This window comes from Candoia aspera, chromosome 3, assembly GCF_035149785.1.
Source record: "Candoia aspera isolate rCanAsp1 chromosome 3, rCanAsp1.hap2, whole genome shotgun sequence".
Lineage (NCBI taxonomy): Eukaryota > Metazoa > Chordata > Lepidosauria > Squamata > Boidae > Candoia > Candoia aspera.
In genome coordinates this window covers 133,355,706-133,377,805 of record NC_086155.1, presented here as the reverse complement: position 1 = coordinate 133,377,805, position 22,100 = coordinate 133,355,706, and the positions used below count along the sequence as shown (strand labels likewise).

At 38.8% G+C, this 22,100-nt stretch overlaps 1 protein-coding gene across 1 annotated transcript in view; it reads right to left on the bottom strand.

The window, feature by feature from the left end:
- Positions 1 to 212: 212 nt before the first annotated feature.
- Positions 213 to 22,100, bottom strand: part of LOC134493938 (cadherin-6) — a 65,061-nt gene continuing 43,173 nt past the window's right edge. The window contains exons 6-11 of the mRNA XM_063298771.1: positions 17,648 to 17,901; positions 11,542 to 11,678; positions 6,717 to 6,838; positions 5,378 to 5,495; positions 5,024 to 5,275; positions 213 to 1,178 (exon numbers count right to left, since the gene is read on the bottom strand). Coding sequence (XP_063154841.1) covers positions 688 to 1,178; positions 5,024 to 5,275; positions 5,378 to 5,495; positions 6,717 to 6,838; positions 11,542 to 11,678; positions 17,648 to 17,901 — 1,374 coding nt within the window. The 3' untranslated portion in view covers positions 213 to 687. The remainder of the gene's footprint in view (positions 1,179 to 5,023; positions 5,276 to 5,377; positions 5,496 to 6,716; positions 6,839 to 11,541; positions 11,679 to 17,647; positions 17,902 to 22,100) is intronic.

Here is a 22,100-nt window from a genome sequence, read left to right as displayed (position 1 = left end):
ATGGTGATCGTGTGACGCAGGATGCTGCAACGGTCCTGAATGCGGGTTAGTTGCCAAGTGCCCAAATTGTGATCAAGTGATCACAGGAGCGCTGCGATGGCCACAACTTTGAGGACCAGTCATAAATCCCCTTGTTCAGTGCCACTGTAACTTTGAAAAGCTCTGAACGTGTGGTCATTAAGTGAGGATTATCTGTAGTTCCGTTGTTAGCAAGTTGTAGCTTTCAAAAGACCTACACTCTTTTACTATAATATATAATAAGCCATACCATTTCCTTAAAATAGGGTGTTCAATATATAATCTGCAGAAAAATGTGTCTCAGGTGAATAATTAAAATATAGGTTATTTGGTGAGCTATAACATTAAGATAATCCCATTTACAAAATTAGCAGAACATGTTAAAACTAGTATTCCATTTTTGTTTGTGTTCTCCCTCAATTCCCTTGCATTTGACTGTTGAACTGCCTAAATAAAAATGCAGTATAAAATAACAAGGTTTGGTGTTTTTTCCCCCTCTTGGAAGCTGAAATTATAGTGGGAATGATATTAGATCCACAGAGACTGCAGTCAAGAAACATTTGAACTGGTAGGATAGCGAACCCTTTCCAAGAATGGTTGATATATAGAAAGAAGTAGCAACATCACACATTTCACTGCTGTTTCTTGAAAAAGGAAAAGGCAACATCATTAGGAGTCTTTATCGCTGTCTTCTCCACCATACATATCGGCCAACTTTCTAAAACGAGGTCCCCAGTCACTGAGGTAATCATAGTCCTGGTCTCCATCTGTAGTCACCGACTCTAAAGAGCTCAGAGACTCAGCCACTGAGCCACTGCCTTCATATGCGTACGTAGCTAATGAGTCATAGGGGGGTGCCGTTGGATCTGTATCGTTCTCCTTTAACCTTTGGCTAATAAAATCTCTGACATCAGTGTTGTCTCGTACCACTGGAGTCCGGCGTGGCATGAACAGGGTTTCTGGCACTATGTCTCGGCGCAATTTATTGTCCTCTATGGCTTCAGGATTCCGGAGTGTGCCAATATCAAAGGCTTGAGTGTCTTCCTCTCCACCACCTTCATCATTGTAACTGACAATGTTATCTCGGATATCCTCTTTAGAAATGATCAAAGGCTCTTTCTTCCGTTGCCGTCGCAGAGCTGCAAACAGCACCACTGTAACTGATAAGAAAGAAGTAAAATAAATTAAGCAAAGTTGGCTGAGTTGAGAGGGGACATTAATTCTCCACCCAATTAGAACAAAACCAAGCTACCATGAAATTTGTATTCTTTGAATCTTGCTTTGTTTTCTTTACAAGAATATCTGCAAAACAGCACATTTCATATCCTCATTCTCACTCTGGAGCTCATCACATTAGGAATTGTAAATGCAGGAAAGATTAGGTGAAATACAGAATTCAGGCTAAAAGGTATATGAATCTCTGTTGCAAGAATACAATCCTTTAAAATCCTAGAAGTAATTATTTTGAGGTTGATCAAAAGAAAAGGAAAACAAAAACTCAGTTACATTAAATGTTGATGGTGAACTGCTGAAATTCTTTGAATTTAGTTCTCTAAGGTTTTTTTTTAAGGTGAGATGTACAGTAACAACATTATATAAGGAAAAAAGTATAGTAGCATTTTAAAAAAAGTCTTCCTTTAGAAAATTTGTTGAAGGTATAATTCTTGATTTAATTTATGCTTTTTTAAAAATAAGCATTTCTGAGTATTTTTCCAGTTGCCACTGATGCTATACTTCTATACCTTCTTGACCCTTAAACATCTGGGAGCCTAGATTTGGCTCTCAAATTGCCAAAGTCTAAGATTGAAAATAAATTAGGAACTATTGCCTTGGACTGCAAGAAGATCAAACCAGTCCATCCTCCAGGAAATCAAGCCAGACTGCTCACTTGAGGGAATGATATTAAAGGCAAAACTGAAATACTTTGGCTACATAGTGAGAAGACAGGACAGCCTGGAGAAGATGTTGATGCTAGGGAGAGTGGAAGGCAAAAGGAAGAGGGGCCGACCAAGGGCAAGATGGATGGATGATATTCTAGAGGTGATGGATTTGTCCCTGGGGGAGCTGGGGGTGTTGACGACCGACAGGAAGCTCTGGCGTGGGCTGGTCCATGAAGTTACGAAGAGTCGGAAGCGACTAAATGAATAAACAAAATTACTTGTAACTGCTGGTTTCAAATATGGACTTGCCTCAAAAGAAACATACAACCATTTCAAGAATTAGAATATTTGGATGTGAGTGCTGGTATAAATAAAGCTTCAATACACACAACTGGCAAAGTTTCTCAAAGATACTCTTAATCAGTTTTGTATTTTCACTCCCATTTAGTTTAAAGCAAGTTTGGAATCTTTATTAGATCATTCTCACAATACTCCAAATTAAATGATTGGTATAAAACACTTAACTATGTTCTCAAGCTGAATCTTTGACTCCCTCATTCTTCCCCCAACTTCACTAAACACAGTTTTAAAAAATACTTGACTATAGAAATGAGTTTCCTAGTTTCCTTATTGATAGGAAGCATGAAATTATCATGCTTTTGTGGTCTTATTACAAAAAAATATTCACGATGTTAACAGAGCTACTCCATGATTTTGAGAAGATCCTCAAGGAAGACAACTTTACTGAGTCCCTTAGCTTGGAAGACTACAAATTACCAATTAAGAAACATAGGGAGTTGTCTTACACAGGTGAGACTACCTATCCATCCAACCAACCAACCAACCCACCCACCCAGAATTGTCTTCTCTGGCTAGCAGAACTTCTCAGGAATAGTTCTTTTCCCTTAAATAGAGATCACATGGGCAAATCTTATGGCCTTGTATATGCAAATAATATATCCCTAAAATAGGTAAAGGTAAAGGTTTCCCTTGACGTAAAGTTCAGTCGTGTCCGACTCTAGGGGGCGGTGCTCATCTCCGTTTCTAAGCTGTTAGAGCTGGCGTCCGTAGACCCGTCCGTGGTTATGTGGCCAGCATGACGACACGGAACGCTGTTACCTTCCCGCCGAAGCGGTACCTATTGATCTACTCACATTTGCATGTTTTTGAACTGCTAGGTGAGCAGGAGCTGGGACTAGCAATGAGAGCTCACCCCGTCGCGCGGATTCGAACCGCCGACCTTCCGATCGGCAAGCTCAGCAGTGCAGCGGTTTAACCCGCAGCGCCACCGCGTCCCTTTTATCCCTAAAATAACTGTTTGGAAATGAAAAGATATGGGAAGGGGCATGCAAAAGCTGGATATCCTCAACTGTCTCTGGATTTTATGTCTTCCTTTGATCAAAATATTTATCTCTGTGCAATATAAACTCTACCTCAGTCCAAATAATCATTTGTGTTCTGTGTCATCTAGTGCTCTACCAACCAGCTCAAAAATACATAGCTAATTTGTGTTCTTAAATTTATTTTTAGTCTGGTACTCTAATGTCACCAGAAATGAGATTTCACTAAAAGAAATAAATATGCAAAATGAATTTGTGCAAATCACTAAGTAATTCAGCTCAAAATATAATTGTGTTCTCAATGCTCAGGTTTTTTTCCCCCCACTTTAATGTGAACTTGGAGAATAGGTCTTCTTAATGGTGAAAAAAATGTCAAAAGTAAAGCTGAGATGTTGCTTCTCTCCCCACCCTTCAGCAATGCTTAGCATTAAAATAAATAAATAAACAAGGCCTACTGAGACTGAAAGTAAAACGTAACATATGACCAAAAACAAATGAACAAATCATCTGCTTTGTTACTCTAAAAAATGGAATTTGTGGTTTAATGATTTTGATGCTTTTGTTTTACACCTGATGTTGATATTGTACTGCAGATCAAAGGAGAAGAAAAAGATGATAGCAGCCATTAACTGAATTTCATTGTAGGCTATAGACCTGCAATCTCAATAATTGTTATTTTAAACTCCATCCTGATAGCATAATCAAACAAGTTGATTCCTGGACTACAGAGTTATAGGCAGAAAATCAAGGAACCACCAAGGAGAAAACCACACCCCCACCAAAACTGGTAGGACAAGCTACTGTATATAAACAGGGAGCAAACCCCACACTCACTCGCACTGATGAGTTATCTAGTAATGGAATGTTTGCAAGCAAACAATCAAGCTCGGAGAGCACTGGGGACTCCATGGTTCAACCCTGAGCTACAGATATTCTCTCTTATTGGTGATTTTTTTGTAAGCACCTTAAGACTCCAGCTGATGGGCCTTTCCCAATTGCATCTATCAAACATGCCCTGGCAACATCTTTTTTCCACTGTTTGATTGCCTGCTATATGACTTGTAACAGAGGCAAAGAAAGCAGGATAAAGATCAGAAATGGGAACAGCAAAAATTATGCAAGTGCAGTTTTCTTGCTATGTTGGATAGCATTTCAGCACAGGAACACCTCAATCAAGCTGGGGAATGATGGGAATAATAATGTCCTGATTGGAAATTAGAAGGATATTTGTGGCAGCTGCTGCTACAATTCTGAGAAGAAATCTGGGTGAACTGGCACTGCATTTGAGGAATTAGTATGCCCACAGCTTCTTAGTGGGTGAATTTTAAATTGTATATATTTGAATTGATCCATATGAGTTCTGCCGTAATTATAACTGCAGAATAAGACTAGGATTAATAATTCTGCACTGTTTATAGAGGGTATATACTTGAGTTTGTTGACTAGGTAGCAATCCCAATGTAACTCTAATAAGGTCGCAAAAGATGTGTGTGATATTTGGTTGATGTGTACGGATAGGAAGGATGGCATGACTATGGAGATGGGTGAAACTGAAATGGTGGCTGTCTCCTTACCACAATCAATATATTGGGTATCACTACCAATGAATCAGAAGATCCAGAAAGTAAAAATGTGTCATGGAGTAATTCTACCTACAATAGAGGATTACTATACTAATAATACTTCATAGTTATATTAATGTGTAATATGCTTCATTTGTTCTTTAGCACAATTTCTTTCTCCATCCTACTCCCCACAGCCATTGAGTTTGCACAAGTCCTTTACCTAACAATATAATTATACAAAGGAGAATTGCAATCAATGCGCCGGTGCTAAGGCCAGTTGGGTGGATCAGCGCTTCAGCATTACAGGAGAGCATTTTGCCTCTTTGGTCACAGGCACACACTCGAATTGTCACAGTCTCTGTACTACTTTGAACTGGATACTCATTGTCTGAGATTATCACTGGTAGGAGGTACATATTCATTTCATGACGGTTATATCTCATTTTCTTTGTGAAGATTCCAGCTGTGTTATCTGGAAAAAAAAAAGGAAAAACATGTTAAGGAATGTCAAGTTCTTCTGAATGTCAAAACCCAAGTAAGAGAGAAAAAGTATAGAATAAAAAAGCAAGGATACCTCTGTTGTCCTGAAGGGTGAAATTGGAGCTACTGGCTACTTCTGGGGCCAAAGTGAATGAAAATTTGTGCCCACCAAAAGCATCATCTTTGTCAACTGCACTTAGAGTCTGTATGAGCTAGAAAAGTGACAGTAGTGTTATTTTATCATCACTGTGGCAGGCAGACTGATATCTACACCTTGTTCTTAATTGATCAGTCAGAATAAATAGTATAAGAGCAAACAGTTAATAACAGCAAACAAGATAACAAGTAGTGATTGGTAAGGATATTGTTTATTGTATACTACTCTTCCTCCCAGTGGAACGCTTTTCTCATGAGAACTGCTTTGGGGAAAAAAAAGGGCTTCCATGGTTGTTTTCATTTTGGAAAACATGGAGAGAAAGAAATTTATTCTTCCCCCAGCAAGTTCACATGTTTCAGGGAATGACTGAAGGCCAGAGATGAACATACCTGTCTCAGGCAGATGACCTTTGTTACCTATTCTGGTATGTGTGCATCCATCTTTGGGTTTCAGGAAAGTGTACGAAAGCAGCAGTGTAGAAATAAAAATTACATTGCCTTTCTTAATATCTGTTGGTGCTGGGTCTGTAACTCCATGATCTGTATTAGGAACCCTGGAACTTATACCCCCGCACATCCCAAGTGGTTCTGAAGAATTCAGTGAAGCAGCACTGCCAGTATGTAATAAAAAAGAAATTCTGAATACCCCTATTTTTAAAGAATATACCAAGAGTCCAAAGCTTACCTAATTCACAGTTTTGTTCCCATGATAACTAATCAAATTTCCATGGGAAAGACTCAAGCAGGACTTGAACACGAATACATTCTCTCATTTGTGGTCCCCACTAACTAGTATTCAGAGATATGCTACCAGTGCCACTGAAGATTATATACAGTTATTTGAATTAGTACCCATAGGTAGTTCAACTCATCATGAGATATCTTCATCTCCTTTTAAACATTCAAAATCTGTGGCCAATACAATAAATCTTGAGACCAGCTTTGTCCTAATCTCTGGTTGCTTTGATTACTGAATAACCAGACAGTTTGGATCTGCTGGTACTTCCTCTATTAAGGCTGCAGATTCTCTGTGCAAACCCACCCCTGATTTATCAAAAGGAGCAGAATATTTTTGTCAAAAGAAACAGAAGAAGGGCGGAAATGCAGATAGTGAAACTAAGTGCAGGAAACTACCATCTAAACTATGCAAAATGCCAGTTACAGTTTGGGGCCAAGAAGTGATGGGTTGATTTCATTTAGAGTTGCTGGCAGTTCCTTGCAACATAAAAGACACAAAACATCAGATACTTATTTCTTACAAAACACAAACTGCTAACCTGCTCAGCCTTTGCATTTTCACAGACGAAGGTCTCGTAAAACATGACGAACTCTGGGGCGTTGTCATTCACATCTAGGACTTTAATAAATACTGGTACGTGGCTACTTTCTTTTGGGTTGTCTGCAATAGCATAAAGGGAAAGTCTTTTAATATGAGTACAAAGAGTGTTTTTTTGCTTTTTCAGGGAAGCAAGACATTCATGAAGTGAATGCAAGCAATGTGTAATAACATTCCTTTATTGAGAGTAGCAGAAATTCACAGGACTGACAATTTACTGCCTGAGGAGAAGGCCCTCTCTATTTCATTTAACACAAGCAGACTGAACTAGCCGATGAATGGATGGTACATTATTTATGGCACCTAAGTGTGCCCTGCCACCCCATTCTTCCTTTGAAGGATGAGAATGGTTAAGGGCTTGGCTCTTCCCCCCTTTCCCAGCATCCACTCATTTTTACTAATAGTAGGACCAAACTGCATCTTATGATTTCCCCATTCTCTCCTTTCCTTCTTGTATAATTCTCTAAAATGCCACCAAAGAGATCACCACAAATCCATAGGATTCCTTACCTCTGAAATTCTTCTTGCACTATCTTCCCCTATCTATAGTACTTCTATTGCTACTACTACAAATGGAAAAAAAAAGGAAAAAATGCACAATATAAAGAAGATCCTCTCTTGTAATTCTTAGGATTCTACTATTTGCATATATGTGGTTAATATAAACAGAGTTGGGATGGTAGTGACTGATCACCAAGGGCTTGAAGAAAGGGGAGGGGGAGTGGGGAGGGAGAGAAGAGAAGATTTACTATTAGAGTTTTCATTTTGATTTGAGTAAGTTTGAAAGACAAACTTTATTTGCTTATGTCTCTTAACTGTGTTAACATAAACAGAGGTCTGTCATGCTTGCAACTCCTCTTCTGGAGGTGAACATCAAAGGAGACACTGATATGATATTCCCTTTATAGTGGGAAGGTTAACCTTTTCTGTCTGTCATATGGAATCTGAAATGCTTTGGTCCACTTTACTATAGTAGAATTCTAGCTCTTCATTTCCATCTCAGTTTTCTTTATTTTTAGTCTAGCCTTAGACACAACCAATCTGTGTCCTGTTGGAAATACATTTTTCTGGGAGCAACAGAGCCTCTTGAAGGCAAATTTCCTAACTTTAGCTCCAATTTTCCATTCACCTTGCCCCAATTTCCATTTTCAATAGATATTTCTCTAAATTTGAGATAGGCATCCTAGTACTCTGTAGGCATTTTGGACTACAATTCCTAGTAATCCCAGCCAAAGTGATGTAGAGTCAGCTATTATAGAAGAGCTAGTCTAAAATGTCTGGAGGACAACAGGTTGTCAACTCTTGTTCTAGCTTTGGAAGCAATGGGCCCAAAGAATCCCCCCATCAGCACCACAAATACTCTACACGCAGAGCCATCTTCATCATTTTCTGCATTGTTTTATCCACAAACCTATAATATGCTCTCTCTCTCCCCCTTGCTCTCTCTCTCTCTCTCCATTACCACTACATACATGTTGCTTTAAAAATGTCTTAAGAGCCAGTTTTTATTTTTCCAACCCAATGGAATGTCAGGAAGAAATTATGTACAGGAGGTTTAATTTTTGTCCATCAGCAGGAGGACTTCCCAAAACAGAACAGAACGTGATCAAACTGAGACTGTGGGACAGAAGACTACTGTTTGCTCCATTTTGAGCTCCCCTCCCTCTTCCTTTTGGGTCACATGACCCACAGCAAAGCCAGTGCAGCCTGCCCTGTGCTTCCCAGTGTACACAAATGCTGTACACATGGATACAATATGAGAGAAGAGCAGAAACACAAAAGTATCTAGTTGTATGATGCAACTAATATGCACTGATTCTGATTAGACCCTCACAAACACCCAAAGGCAACTCATTGGCAGATACCCTAATGAAAATGTTCACCAACATAACATGTTAGAAAATACAGATGTCTTCTATGACCACTGCTGGTAAAAAGCTTGCAAAGAATTTCAAAGCCATGTTCTGCATGCTTTCCCTACTTCGTTCTTTACATAATTTACAGATTGTGAATCCAGAAGCTACATTTTTAAACACACAGATGCGATACTTAGAAAATGCACAATCAATATTTTTCCTGCACACAATCTGTTCTTGGGTGATTGCTCTTTCCTATTTAAGTGCAAACTTAAAGCTTCACTGGTGTTTATCTTGATTCCTCCCTCCCTCATTCTCCCCCCCCCCAATAAATCATAAAATGTTGGTCTTTTCGACAGAACTTCATCATCGCCATTTTTTCTGTCAAAAACCAGAATAAATGTTCCTTTATAGAGCAGGTAGTCCCTTGTTCCCCATATAACATAAACACATCTTTCTTAGTTATTCATGTGGCAGTAGCATCCATCAAACCAGGCACTGAAATCCTAATTTTTTTCTTGATTTTGAAATTTATAAGGTTCATGCTTTGAAATTTCATCATTCAGAACTCTAATCTGAAAGGTAAGTGCATACTGAGAGGTTTAAGTTCCATTTCTGAATCTGCTGATGACTTCTTTCAGTTTATAAATAGCTCATGAAGACCCAAATAAAATTCCCTCACATTTAATCAAGTGTTTATTTGTCAGGGAAAAAAAAAATTACAACAGCAATCTTCACAATGTTATCCCTCTAGATGTTACAAATGCTGTCATTGTCCAATATGCTCACACTTGCTCGAGATTATGGAAGTTGTAGTCTAACCCACCAGAAATATGTCATCTTGGATAAGATTACAATAACAATAAAAATAGCCTTCCTTTGGAGAGTGAGCACCCTGTAACCTCTAAAATGCAGAAATACTTATTGCGTAGAGCGTAACTATCATACCATTGCATGGCACCTCAAAGTACAAGTGATCCCTGGCTTTTGATTAATCTAAGAATTAAACTAGACATATTGCATGCATCTTTAGAAACTATATGAACTAAAAATAGAAGAACTTGGAAGAAACAACAGCATTGTAATATCTACACTGGGTGCCAAACACATTTCTGGAAACTACATTAAAAAAAAAATCCTCCTTTCATTTTAACTGCATCAGCACAGAGTGATTACCCCTATCACTTTCTGTATAAAGTGCAATCCCTAATACAATGTGCACAAGGGGCAGGGCATTTTTGTATCTGTGAGACCTGCAGATGCTTAAGGCATCCATGTCACCTGAAACCCCTATCTCAAATGGACTCTAGTCCCACCCACTTTTGCCATGCATCCTTGACATGCCACACAAAGTCTGGAGTGGAAGTTGCACATCCCACACTAAACAACAAGCTCAAAGCTCTCTTTTTTCTACCAAATCCCTTGTCCTTTTGTTTCAATGCCTTTAGCTTTTGAATAGTGGCATGGCCTGGCTTAATTTCAGTGTTTTACAATGAACTGATAAATGATGATGATCATATTCAGCATTTCTCAGTCAGTAGTGTCCCTTACAGAGAAACACATACTATTGAAAGCATTTTTGTATTTCAGCAAACTGATATGTGTCTCTTATTCTGCATAAGTTAGGCTTCAAAATACAGAATTCAGTTTTCCTGGCATTCCCTGGGTACAGAAATTTATTTATTTTTAGTGTGTGCTACAAATGACTGTAAGCATCAGGTTCCTTGGATTTAGCTGCTTGTGGAGAAAAGGAATATGGTGGGGTTTACTACTTACTACCCATTACAGTCGGTTTTATTACTCATTACGATGTCTCATCATCATCATCATCACCATCATCATCATCATCCATAGGTTTGTACCCTAAACTGATGCATATCTTTTACCAGTAGTTACCTTTAATGGGCATACCATATCTGAGTTGTAAAATCCTGGGGGACCACCAGTAATAAAAAAGACCTCTCTGTGTGCTGCCATTTCATCATCCTCCAGAATTTTGTAGCCCGGATATAGTAGCTCTATTTTATATAGGAAAAAAAAGATGGCTTAACTTGCTTGAATGCCACATTTATCTCTAATTGCACAGATACTATGAACCATGGATGCTTATGATTGTGCAGTAATGAATTTGTTACTCTTTAATGTACCATAAGACTCGGTGTTGCTTTTCATCAAATGAATTGGCATTATCGTGAAAGATCACTCCTTCCACCATCGCCTCAGCTTGGACAAAACTGACATAGTGAAGGATGATACATGTGGCTGACATTTTCAAAGATGACAAAACATGCATTTTGCTTTCAATGCAATCTAAATGCCTTGAGGCTAGCTCTTGAAGCATATCTACTTGAAAGTTAGTCCCATCAATAGCAGCTTTTACATAAATGGATTTAAGAGTGATGAGCTGGTTTTCAGCTCTCCTAATTAATTCTGATCCTAATTAAATTAATAGGTTTCAGCAGAAGTAAGTGGCTTTTAGATGTTACCCTTTCATTTTGGTCAATGCTATATGACTGAAATTTCCAGGCATGAGAAACATACAGAATTTTCATTCTCCTCCCTGACATTATATATCAGTATATTTTTAGTCTATACAGCTTTTTTGCCAATCACCAATTCTTGTCTGATAGTCAATGGTCAGGAGAATTCTTCCGGTCTCTCTGATATGAAATGAGGGGCCTTTTAATTTCCTTTCTGTTCAAGCATGTAGTTGCCTCTTCACAAGCTATAGCCCAGGGAAAGATAGGGGGAAAATACAGGAACTCATTCAGGTTTATGTCCTTGAATAATAGCAAGCAACCAAAGCATATAGACTTGTCTTCCTTTCAGCCATGCTTGCTAGAAGGCTGCATTTGTTAGAGCAAGGGGTGTGTGGGTGTGTGTGTGTTTGTGTTTTTACAGACAACTTACTGATTTCAGCAGCAATTACTGTAATGTTGTGCCACAATAACATTTCTCGGTCGAGGGGCTTGGAAGTAAATATTGATCCGTTTCCAGAATCAATGTTGAATATTCTGTCCATATCAGTATGCCGATCCACAGAATATCTGCAGATAGAAAGATAGATAAGAAATGAGATGCATTTCCATTTCACAATTCTTTTCAATTCCCACTGCTTTCTAAAACTTGGTAGGGAAAACCAGTAAGCAAAAGAAATGGAATTTGCTACAAGCTGCAACATCTTAACCTATTTTTCAGATCCAAAAATCCTGTATCCAAAGCCTCACCCTGATTTCTGTTCTCTTGGCTTTTGGAAAATGTATTGGAACAGAACTATTTAGTCTGGATTTTTACCGCTTTGACCCTAGTGGTCAATAAGCTAAAAACAGCAGACTCATGCTACTATAGTAGAGCAGCATTCCATTGTAATGGACTGGGTTTTTTTTCCTTTTTAACACATGCAATTGCAGCTCACATGTCCCTGAATACTAAGCTATGCTTCCCGTGCTTATCATGTGATCAGATGTAATACAGAGATACATTAATGTTGTAATTTGGGGAAGAAAAGAGGGCATTTGGAAGGCTATGCAAGCTCCATTATTTGTGTTTAGGGCTGAAGCACATGCATGACACTGCAACTTCAGAAATGGGGAAGGATCCTTTTTCTTAAAAAAAAACAAAAACCTATCTATGTGAGCCTGCACATTTGTGCAGATATCTATGCCTGTACCGAAATGCAACCTTTCCCCTCAAAAATTATGGACTGACGTGTCATAAAAATAGCAGAAATAGAGGACAACCACTGATCCCTTGCTTGTAAAGCCTCTTCTCTACTCCCAGGTCCAAGATAAAAATGGAAGGAAAGGCTGCAGTGTTAATTGCTTTGAAAACTCTTCAGCTGGTAGGAGTTACAAGATCATACAGTTATTACATATCTATATCAATGCCAATTACGATGAATTAAAAGTAGTAATGCAACTGTTTTGAAATATACTAGGATGTAATTGCAAAAAGGGGGCGCACAATATAAATGTGCCAGACTCTGCAGTTTCAGAGTTTCAGTAGTCCTTATCCCGTATGTTCTTCCAGAAATACATAGTGACCATGTGGCAGATGATGACTGTTTTGGGAAGGAGTTGCTGGCTTGCAGGCACTACACATTTATAAGCTGTCATCCAGCCTACTAATTCATTCATTTATTCATTCATTCACAGGACTTATATAAGAGTCCCCTTTTTGGGGGAGAAGGGCGGTGATAGAAATTTGAAAAATAAATAAATAAAATAAATAAATAAAGATTCTAGACAGCTCACAACAATTCATAAAAACAAAGATAAAAACAAAACTACCTTCCCCTGTCTGAATCAGACCAAACACTTTGAAAGGTGATACTGCTAAGTAGGCTCCTCTTAAGTAAGAATTTTAAAGCTTCTTCAGGATTTGCTGTCAGTGTGATAAGCCCCTAAAATCACAGCAGTAGAGGCTATTTCCATTCTATCTCTTTAAGGGAAACAGTCAAGCCTTCACAATGCTTAAAAGTGGTAAACATCATGAGATTTTTTTTTTAAAGATCAAGGGAAAAAGTTATTTCCCTTGCTTTCTAAAAAACTGAACCTGGGCTCATTCATACATGTTGCTTGCCTTGGTGCACTAACTAGATCTCAAGGACAGGAGTACCCAATGCCATTCTCAGCCAGCCCTCCGGCCACCATAAAGACCCCTACCCATCTTGCTCCAGATCAAAAGCAGCTTTTTGTGACTGTCAGCATAAGCAGCACCTGCTGCACTTCGTTTGCCTTCTCCATTGCGGCACCTGCCTGATGGAATAGCCTGCCCCCTGAGATTCAGAGAGCTTCCCTCTGGTGCTGGGGTCAGGATGTTAGTGGAAGCCATTATGCATGTTTTACGATTTCTTATGGGAGAATTTTGCCTGGAGCCCTGATTGCATTGCATTGCATTGCATTTCTTTCTTTTGCTCTATTTAATACTTTATGTATTAGCTGCCCAGGGTCACTAGCGTGACATGGGTGGCTGTATAAGGCAGTCTGCAGCTGAGTCACTACTAATCTCACCTTCTTTCACACAGGTAAACTTATACTATGGCAGCCATATCAAAGAGCCATTTCTGATGAACACAGATTCTGATAATCAGCACTTAAGACCAGCTCTAAAAGAAGAGAGAGGTGGGTGGGAACCAAAGCATAGCTAAGTATTATGTTAACCCAATTATTAAGAGTTGTGTTGTAGGTGCTTGAAAATTAAATGCAGAAGTTTGATAGGTACCATAGGGCATTTTTCATCCAGCAATAAACATTAAATGGTAATGGAGGACTTTTCTACTGGATACGTGGAAGAGTGATTAGTTAATAAAATGAACTAAGGGAAAGTTTAAACTTCTTTCTGCTACAATTCCACTGATGATCCTTCCCATGCCTTGTATTTAATTGAAAAAAAAATCAGGATGTAATTCCTAATCACATGATTAACATAACAAGTAACTAAGCCCTTAACTGGACCCTGGAGAAGCATAGGGGCATAGGATCTACCTCTCATTAAAATTAGGCAGAAAAAGAAAGCAGAAAGCTTATCTCTCATCTTGCCTGAGAACCAATCAATAATAAGAAAGGTCCAGCCTTATTTTTCCCCTCCCCTCCCCTCCCCTTCCTTTTCTTTCTTTTGATACATTTCCATCTGATGATAATGACTAAAAAACCAGATACAAGGCACAGAATTAAAGACTGAATTCAGGATTACTATAAAACGACAGTGGTTTAGCAAAATATTAATTTTGTATTTTCCTATATCAAGAGGGGAGGGGGGGAGAAGAAAAGCAGGTTTACAATAATTAAATATATATATTAATTATATTGGCCTAGAGGATACATTTGATAAGCTACTCTGTCACTAATTTCATTCTGTTTAAAGAATCCCAGGTCTCTTTTGGTTAAAGACTGCTAGTTATGTTAAGCTGCTGGTGACTGTGACTTCAAAGATCATAGCCTATTAAGAATTAAGCTGACAACATCAAACTTGTTTGTACATTTTGTAAATTACTAGGTGTGTCTGTCAGACTATAGGATTTTATTCTTTTCAAATCCTGGGGAATTGACAAATTGGAAGATCAATAAATACATATAATTGTTCAAAGCTTTGTTGTACTAGGAGTGAGCAGAGAAGACAAATGATCAGGGAATGTCGAGGCAGCATCTGGTCAGTAAATTTCAGGAACATCCATTAATTCATTTGCTGAGTATCTTCTTACCCTTGCTTTAGTGTTTCAAATATATATATTTTCATAAAGTTGGAAAGGCATTCTTGATCACATCTGCAGGGCTAAATTTCACTTGGGCCTGGTTCTTCAGGGTTTTATTCTGATTGGGATTTTCTTTCAGGCACAGATTGCATTGTAAATGGCTATGACAAAGTTCGCACATCATACAGATCTGTGACTGATTTAATGTTGGCTTTGATTTGGCCAAAAATATGTGGAGCAGCATTCTTCCTGAGATGAGATTGGCTCCCACCCTATCCTTTTCTTTGGAAAGCCAAGTCATTGCGAATAGACTAGTAACGAAGGTGACTTTCCTGCTATGGTTTAGAAGTTCTGGCTATTTTTCAAGGTGCCATTGTTTTGTTTCACTTACATTTTATGCAGTTCTTAAAGTTTTTGTTTCCTTTTTAATTAAGTCTGAGCCTTATTGGATTGAGCAGCGTTATCAACTGTAGCTAGCAAGCAAATAAATAAGTAGACTTAATTGGGTTGGAGCTTAAATCATACCTTTGTTCTGTGCAATTGCTATTGTATTGTGTGTACTGGTATTCCTTGCTTAGTGACCACAATTGAGACCAGCAACTCCATCACTAAGTGCTGTGGTCACTAAGTGGAAAATCACATGTCTGTGACAGACATACATCACTTCCCATTTGATCCTTAAGGAAACATCACATGACCACAACTTATGATTTTACTTCCACATCATACTTCCATGTTCCCCATTAACGCTGCTTGTTACAAGCTGGTTGGGAAGCACACAGATCGTGATCGTATGACCGTGGGACACTGCGATGGCCGTAAATACAAGGATTAGTCACAAAGCTGTTTTTTTGATGTCGTAACTTTGAACAGTCACTAAGGTCAATAAGCAAGGACTACCTGTATATTGCTATTGCCCAGTTTATTCAAGCTCAGATTGGTGGGTGCATCATGCCTACATCATATGACCAGCTTGATAAAAGAAGTAAAATATTGTCATTCAATGTGTTTCCTTCACAGCAGTTGCCCTTGGGCCAAAGGACAGGGACCTCATTGCAGATAGGACTAGAAACTGTCACTTCTAGTACAGTAGTACATCATGCTATTTATGTACCTGAAAAAACCTTCAGCAACCAAGTAGATGGGGGAGATTGGCAGCTAAAATGTTATTGACAAACATACATGTCACTCAAATCTGTTCACACCAAAGGCAGATTTTTACAAATCTGGTTCCTTGGAGATCTTCTCTTAATTGCTTTCTTAAATACAGCATCCTCGTGTTTAATGCAACTGCAAGTTGAATAGATTTCTGGGTCAACAAGGCATGTACGTGAGCAGTTTTCTTTTTCTCACGAGGCATTTTCATAATGCCATTATGAAATATTTTTTAATAGGAGATCAAAGGACTTTCAAGCTGACAGTGCTCCATGATTAGGTTTTTCTTTTTAAAGCTACAGTTAAGAAGGGGAAGAATTGAGGGTTTTCAATATAACACCAAGTGTCTGAAGCTTTTATTCCTAACTGTCAGAGGAAACTGACAAATAAGTGACAAGTGGTACATATAATGGTCTAATTGCATCCTTCTTCAAGCTGAGAGGAAAAGTTAGAGCTAGCATTTACACTTGAAATAGGGTATGTACGGGTGGGGGATTGGAAGTATTGTTAGCACAGAGCAGCCTTTCTAGATCATGGAAGGTACAAAGTAAAATTGTACAAAAAAGGGCCTTTTTTGTACACATTTTTTGCTGGCAGGCAGCTTGCATGGGAGCACAGCCCATTTCCTTCATCTCTCTTCCAGCATATTATTTTCTCTGTCCTTAAGTTCATTTATTTTGTCTGAGTCTGTTGGTATACATTTCCCCCCATTTTCATATTTCTCTTTTAATGACCTCCATGGCAACTCTCTTTTCATTTTCTAATTTCAATTGTTCTCTACAACCAGGAGATCCTTTCATTATGCAGCATCTTAACCTCATTCACAGAATTTTATTGGGGAGGGGGAAGTTCAAACATCATATTCCTTCTATAACTTTCCCATACTTTTCCAACACCCACTATTCCCCCTACCACCTTATTACATTAAGGAAGGGATAACCACACTAGCCATTTTGTATATGTTGGGACTATAACTCCCATCTTTCTCAGCCACCACGGACAATGTTGTGAATGTGCATATTGAGGGGAAAACTTATAATTTAATTTCTTGTTTGCTTCCCAGGGTCACAGTAATAACATGGGCAGCCACAGAAATTGTGGAAGGAAGGAAGGAAGGAAGGAAGGAAGGAAGGAAGGAAGGAAGGAAGGAAGGAAGGAAGGAAGGAAGGAAGGAAGGAAGGAAGGAAGGAAGGAAGGAAGGAAGGAAGGAAGGAAGGAAGGAAGGAAGGAAGGAAGGAAGGAAGGAAGGAAGGAAGGAAGGAAGGAAGGAAGGAAGGAAGGAAGGAAGGAAGGAAGGAAGGAAGGAAGGAAGGAAGGAAGGAAGGAAGGAAGGAAGGAAGGAAGGAAGGAAGGAAGGAAGGAAGGAAGGAAGGAAGGAAGGAAGGAAGGAAGGAAGGAAGGAAGGAAGGAAGGAAGGAAGGAAGGAAGGGTCACAGCTCCTTTACAATACCATAGAGTGACCTTGGTGTTCTGTCTCACTTTGTATTCCCCACATATATTGAAAAGGGGGGGATCCAGTTCACCTTTCATACATCCATTATGTCAGCCATTCTACTCGTGACATGCTTTCTAAAGGTGCTCCCCCTTTATTATAATAAGATCTACTTATCATGTTTGTATACTGCTGTCTACTCAACTGACTTGGATACCTCTGGTCTGTATGCTTACTTGATGGGGTTCTTTGCACTGTCAGGATCCCGTGCTGTTACAGCACCTATGATGGTATTTATCTGGACATCTTCCTTCACTTCTAATATATATGCTGGTCTGCTGAAGACTGGAGGTTCATCTACATCCTCCACCTGAATTCTGACAGTAGTAATGTCCTTGAAGGGTCCCAGATAGAGGAATCTGGGATCCACATGAGGATTGCTAGCTTCCACTTTCAGAGTAAACTGTTTCCGTTTTTCAAAATCCAAAGCCTAAGAAGAAAAAAGATACATATTAAAAAGAAATCTGATAAAGCATCCAGGAAGACTTGTCAATTAGAGAAACTCTGAGCTGCAATGAATGAGTTTAAGTTGTGTAGTTTAAATTAAACCTTTACAGTCCAATGCAGAACACACATCCCTCAAATACAATGGAAAACATAAATGCTTGTTTTGACTACAGTCTAAGAAGACTTTAATGACCATTCCCTAACAACCATCAATGTAAATTGATTAGTGTGCAGACTAAAGGCTCACTTTGGAACTTCAGACATGTATATGGCTAATCAGACTTAAATATCTTTTAAGACTTCCTTTTGTAATCCCCAGCAAGTAGTATAAAAGTGTAATTGAACACCTCATGGGCCATGCTGCACAGCTGATGATTTCCACTCTATCTGGTATTTCATGAATTGTGCAAGTATCTGCATATGTCTCTATCTGTAATCTCTCTTCTCTCTCTCCTTAAACCTCTCATTTAAGACAAAGGCGCCCCTCACCTCTGGCTTGGCCTACTCCAGATAGGTAAGAATGTTTAATTATTGAAGCCTCTCCATTCTGAATAGTGAAACTATCCTTACTATTAAGACTTTGTTTGAAAAAGAAAATTGCTGATCGCTCATGACAACTATAATTCCATCTGGCGGGGTCCAGGAGGCGGGCCTTCTCTGCAACAGCCCCTGCCCTTTGGAATATCCTTCCTCTGGAAGTGAGATTGGCTCCCTCCCTCCTGGACTTTAGGAAACAGCTAAAGACCTGGTTCTGTAATTATGCCTGGGATGGGAGAGCGAGTAGCCATTCCTGGGGATGGTTAGTTTCTTAGAAGGACCCAGCTCTGCCTGCAAATCATAAAGAACTTTCAGCCATCAAGGTTTTTATTATATTTATTGTATTTGTATTACAGGGTTTTATAGTTCTATATTTTTATTTATGTTTTATTGTAAACTGCCCAGCGTCCCTTTTGGGAGATGGGCAGTGATAAATTTGATTAATAAATAAATAAATAAAACTATCTGTGGTGAAAATCTTCAGCATCTAGAATCTGGTACTAAACACTGCTGGCATATGAGGCAGAGTAGTGAGAGGTTCAGTTTCTTCTCTGAATCAGAGACCATCTTTCACTTTTAGGAAGGTGTTAATGGCCTCAGCTTTGCTAAAGTCAGTAGAATGATGTTGACACACTTAATTTGCAGTATTTCAAGAGGACATGCTGGCAGAAGTTCAGATTCACACTTCCCCATCTTTTCTGAAATGAGCATTCCCAAATAGGTTTGCAAAATTGTATCAGCTTCCTTGACATAACAGAACATTTCCTCACAAATGAGAAAATAAAATGCTCACTTGGAATTGCCCTTTCTTTTCCTTAAAAGCCTATGTCCCCCTTTTGGGGGGAGATGGGCGGTGATAGATGTGAATAATAAACAAACAAACAAACTTGTCCCCAAATAGTACACTGGGAAGGCAACTGAGTGTGATACTTGAAGTCAAAAGCAATCAAGTGTAATATTCAGTAAATTGGTACAGCAGAAATGCTATCAGCAAGCAAAAAGATAACCATCATGGTTTTTTTTTACTTGATTGCTTGCTAACAAGTGCTGATGGTGAATTAATGTTTCTAGAAGTAGCTGAAGAACGTTGCCTTAATGGCTTTTGCTGTCCACAAGATTATTGTGCATCGGCCTTAATGGTATCTACTAGGTTTGCACATGACCTATATGCTCGGTAGCAGACAACTGTTACAGTACCATCAGTGAAAAGCACGGTTTTGAATGTTATACTTGGGTTGTGGAAGAGAATCCAAGTATAAAACTGGGAACTAAGGAGGATCCCATGTAAGTTTCAACTGTTTTGGTGAACTGATGTTGTTTTGCAGGCAAATTCTTTATGATTAAAGGCTTTCATGTTTTTCATGAGTGTTCAGTGTGTTTGTAAATAAAGCTACTTGTTATTTGAATGGACAAAGAAACTGGCCTATAGAGCTGCCTCTTCAATGTCCTACTGCTTCTGGAAGTGGAAATATGTGTGTGACTAGCTGTAATTAGATGATTACACCATGCAAACTGGGCAGGTAGAAGAAATATCCAAAGCCCTTTTAGCCATCTGGTCCCCATTTCTATTCTTTATGTTCTATAAAGCCTGGCCAAAGCTTTGTCTTCAGAACCAGACCCATGTGTACGCTCACATACATGCACATACCCATTCAACTGATATCATTCATAAGACTTAAGAGACATTGTACTATGAATTAGAAATGTTAGTTGTGCTGTTATTTACAGACACTGTTCATGTTTGGAAGTTTACACAATGCCTTTTTCAAGGGCTTGGACTGATGTAGGCTGATACTTACAACCTTCCCAACATTACTAGATTATATATTTGTAAATGAGATTAATGCAACTCTTTCTGACATCAAAAGAGACATGCAAGTTCTATTAAACCTCTGCTCTAAAAAAAAAAAGCAAGAGACAGTAAGACAACACACATTCATTTACTAAATGCATGATATGGAAAACCGTAATATTAATACACAGCATTTAACATGTATGAAATTATAATATTAATATGCATTCTATATATGTGGTGCTGACAACATGCATTTAAATGTCTAATGTTCAATATTGAGAGTAGCACAGAGACTATGATAAGTTTTTTATTCAGGTCTCCATAGTGTAATTTTTCCCTTTAATATGTAGCAAAAATCTTGCATGTGAAGAATTCTAGATTGTAATTCAATACACTGACCTGTTCACACAAATGCTAAAACATGGCTTGGGACTATGTGGATGATTCTGAACAACTCCAAATGATGTATAGAGCTCATATACTCCTTTGTCTTCATGCATGGTTAGCAAAGTTCAGTTTCACTTTTCTAAAATTTCATGTTTAGCATTATGCTCAATTTATGGATCCTAATTTAAAAGAAACTCTAGTTTACAGGGTATTCCAGATTCTGAAGCTAGCTTGTCTACTGACATAGAGAATGTTTTAAATCTCAGGTTTTAATCTTACAGTATATATCTTTTAACTAAAATTGCCCAAGTCTCCTCCTGACATCTTATTGTGAAGCAGAAGAGCCTGATGTTTACTTTGGCTCATTCTGACTCATCCAACAATGCTAAACCAAACCATGGTCTAATATGTGTGAACCAGCACAAGAAGGGTCCTGCATAAGACAACAAATGTATAAAACGTATTATTTTCAGAAGTACATATGTACACCTTCATGTCTTCTCATGCGAGTGATATTTTGCCCGCTTGTTTAATTATAATATTAAACATTTAGATAAGGAACATGAAACATTTTTTACTCTTTTAGTAATCCTTACAGTAGCCATGAGAAGGACATCATTATTAGGCCTAACACTGCTTGTTCAGTTTGTTCTCCTCTTCAGCTTGCTTATTTGAAAGCTGAGAGGCTGCTTTTAAATAGGCTTCTGTGTCTAGCACTACAGTTTGAAGGCTGATAAAATACATACTAACAAATCACCCTGTGATTCTGAATCTTGCCTTATCAGCCAAAAACACTTGTGAGCCTCTTTCTATCAGCTCAAAACACTTGCAAGTCTTCTTCAGACTTTAGCCTTAGCTCTCTGAATTGCCCAGGCCTGTGGAGATGCTGGAAATGGGGCATGCATGAGCACCCATTGCTCAGCTCTTGCCCTCATGTGTGCAGCAAACATCAGCATCCAGCTACTTTATATCCTTGTTGAAGAATGATAAATAATAAATAATAATAAATAAATATCTTCTGCATGGGGCTAGCTCTGGAGACTACTAGAAAACTGAAATTGGTGTAGAATGTAGCTACTGTGTGCTGGTGGGTAGGGGCTGCTACAGTCAACGAGTTCCTATACTGTGGGCACTGCACTGGCTTCCACTCAGTTTCTGGGTTCTTTTCAAAGTGTTGGCTTTAACCTTTACAGCCCTACAGGGCTTAACTCCTTGGTACCTATAGCTGCTTTCTCTGTCCAGTATGCTTATACCAATTGGAGATGCTGGGTGCCCCTGGTATACAAGACTGATGGGAGTCCCCAGGCAATGTTTCTTGGTGGTGACCTCCAACTTACTGGAGAAGAAGTGAGAGCAGTACTGATCCCTGTGCTCTTTTTTTTGGGGGGGGGAGGTGGGAGTTAAAGCAGTGAAGACTGGGTTATTCCTCAGGGTATTTGAGGGCTGAAGTCATCCAGAATCAA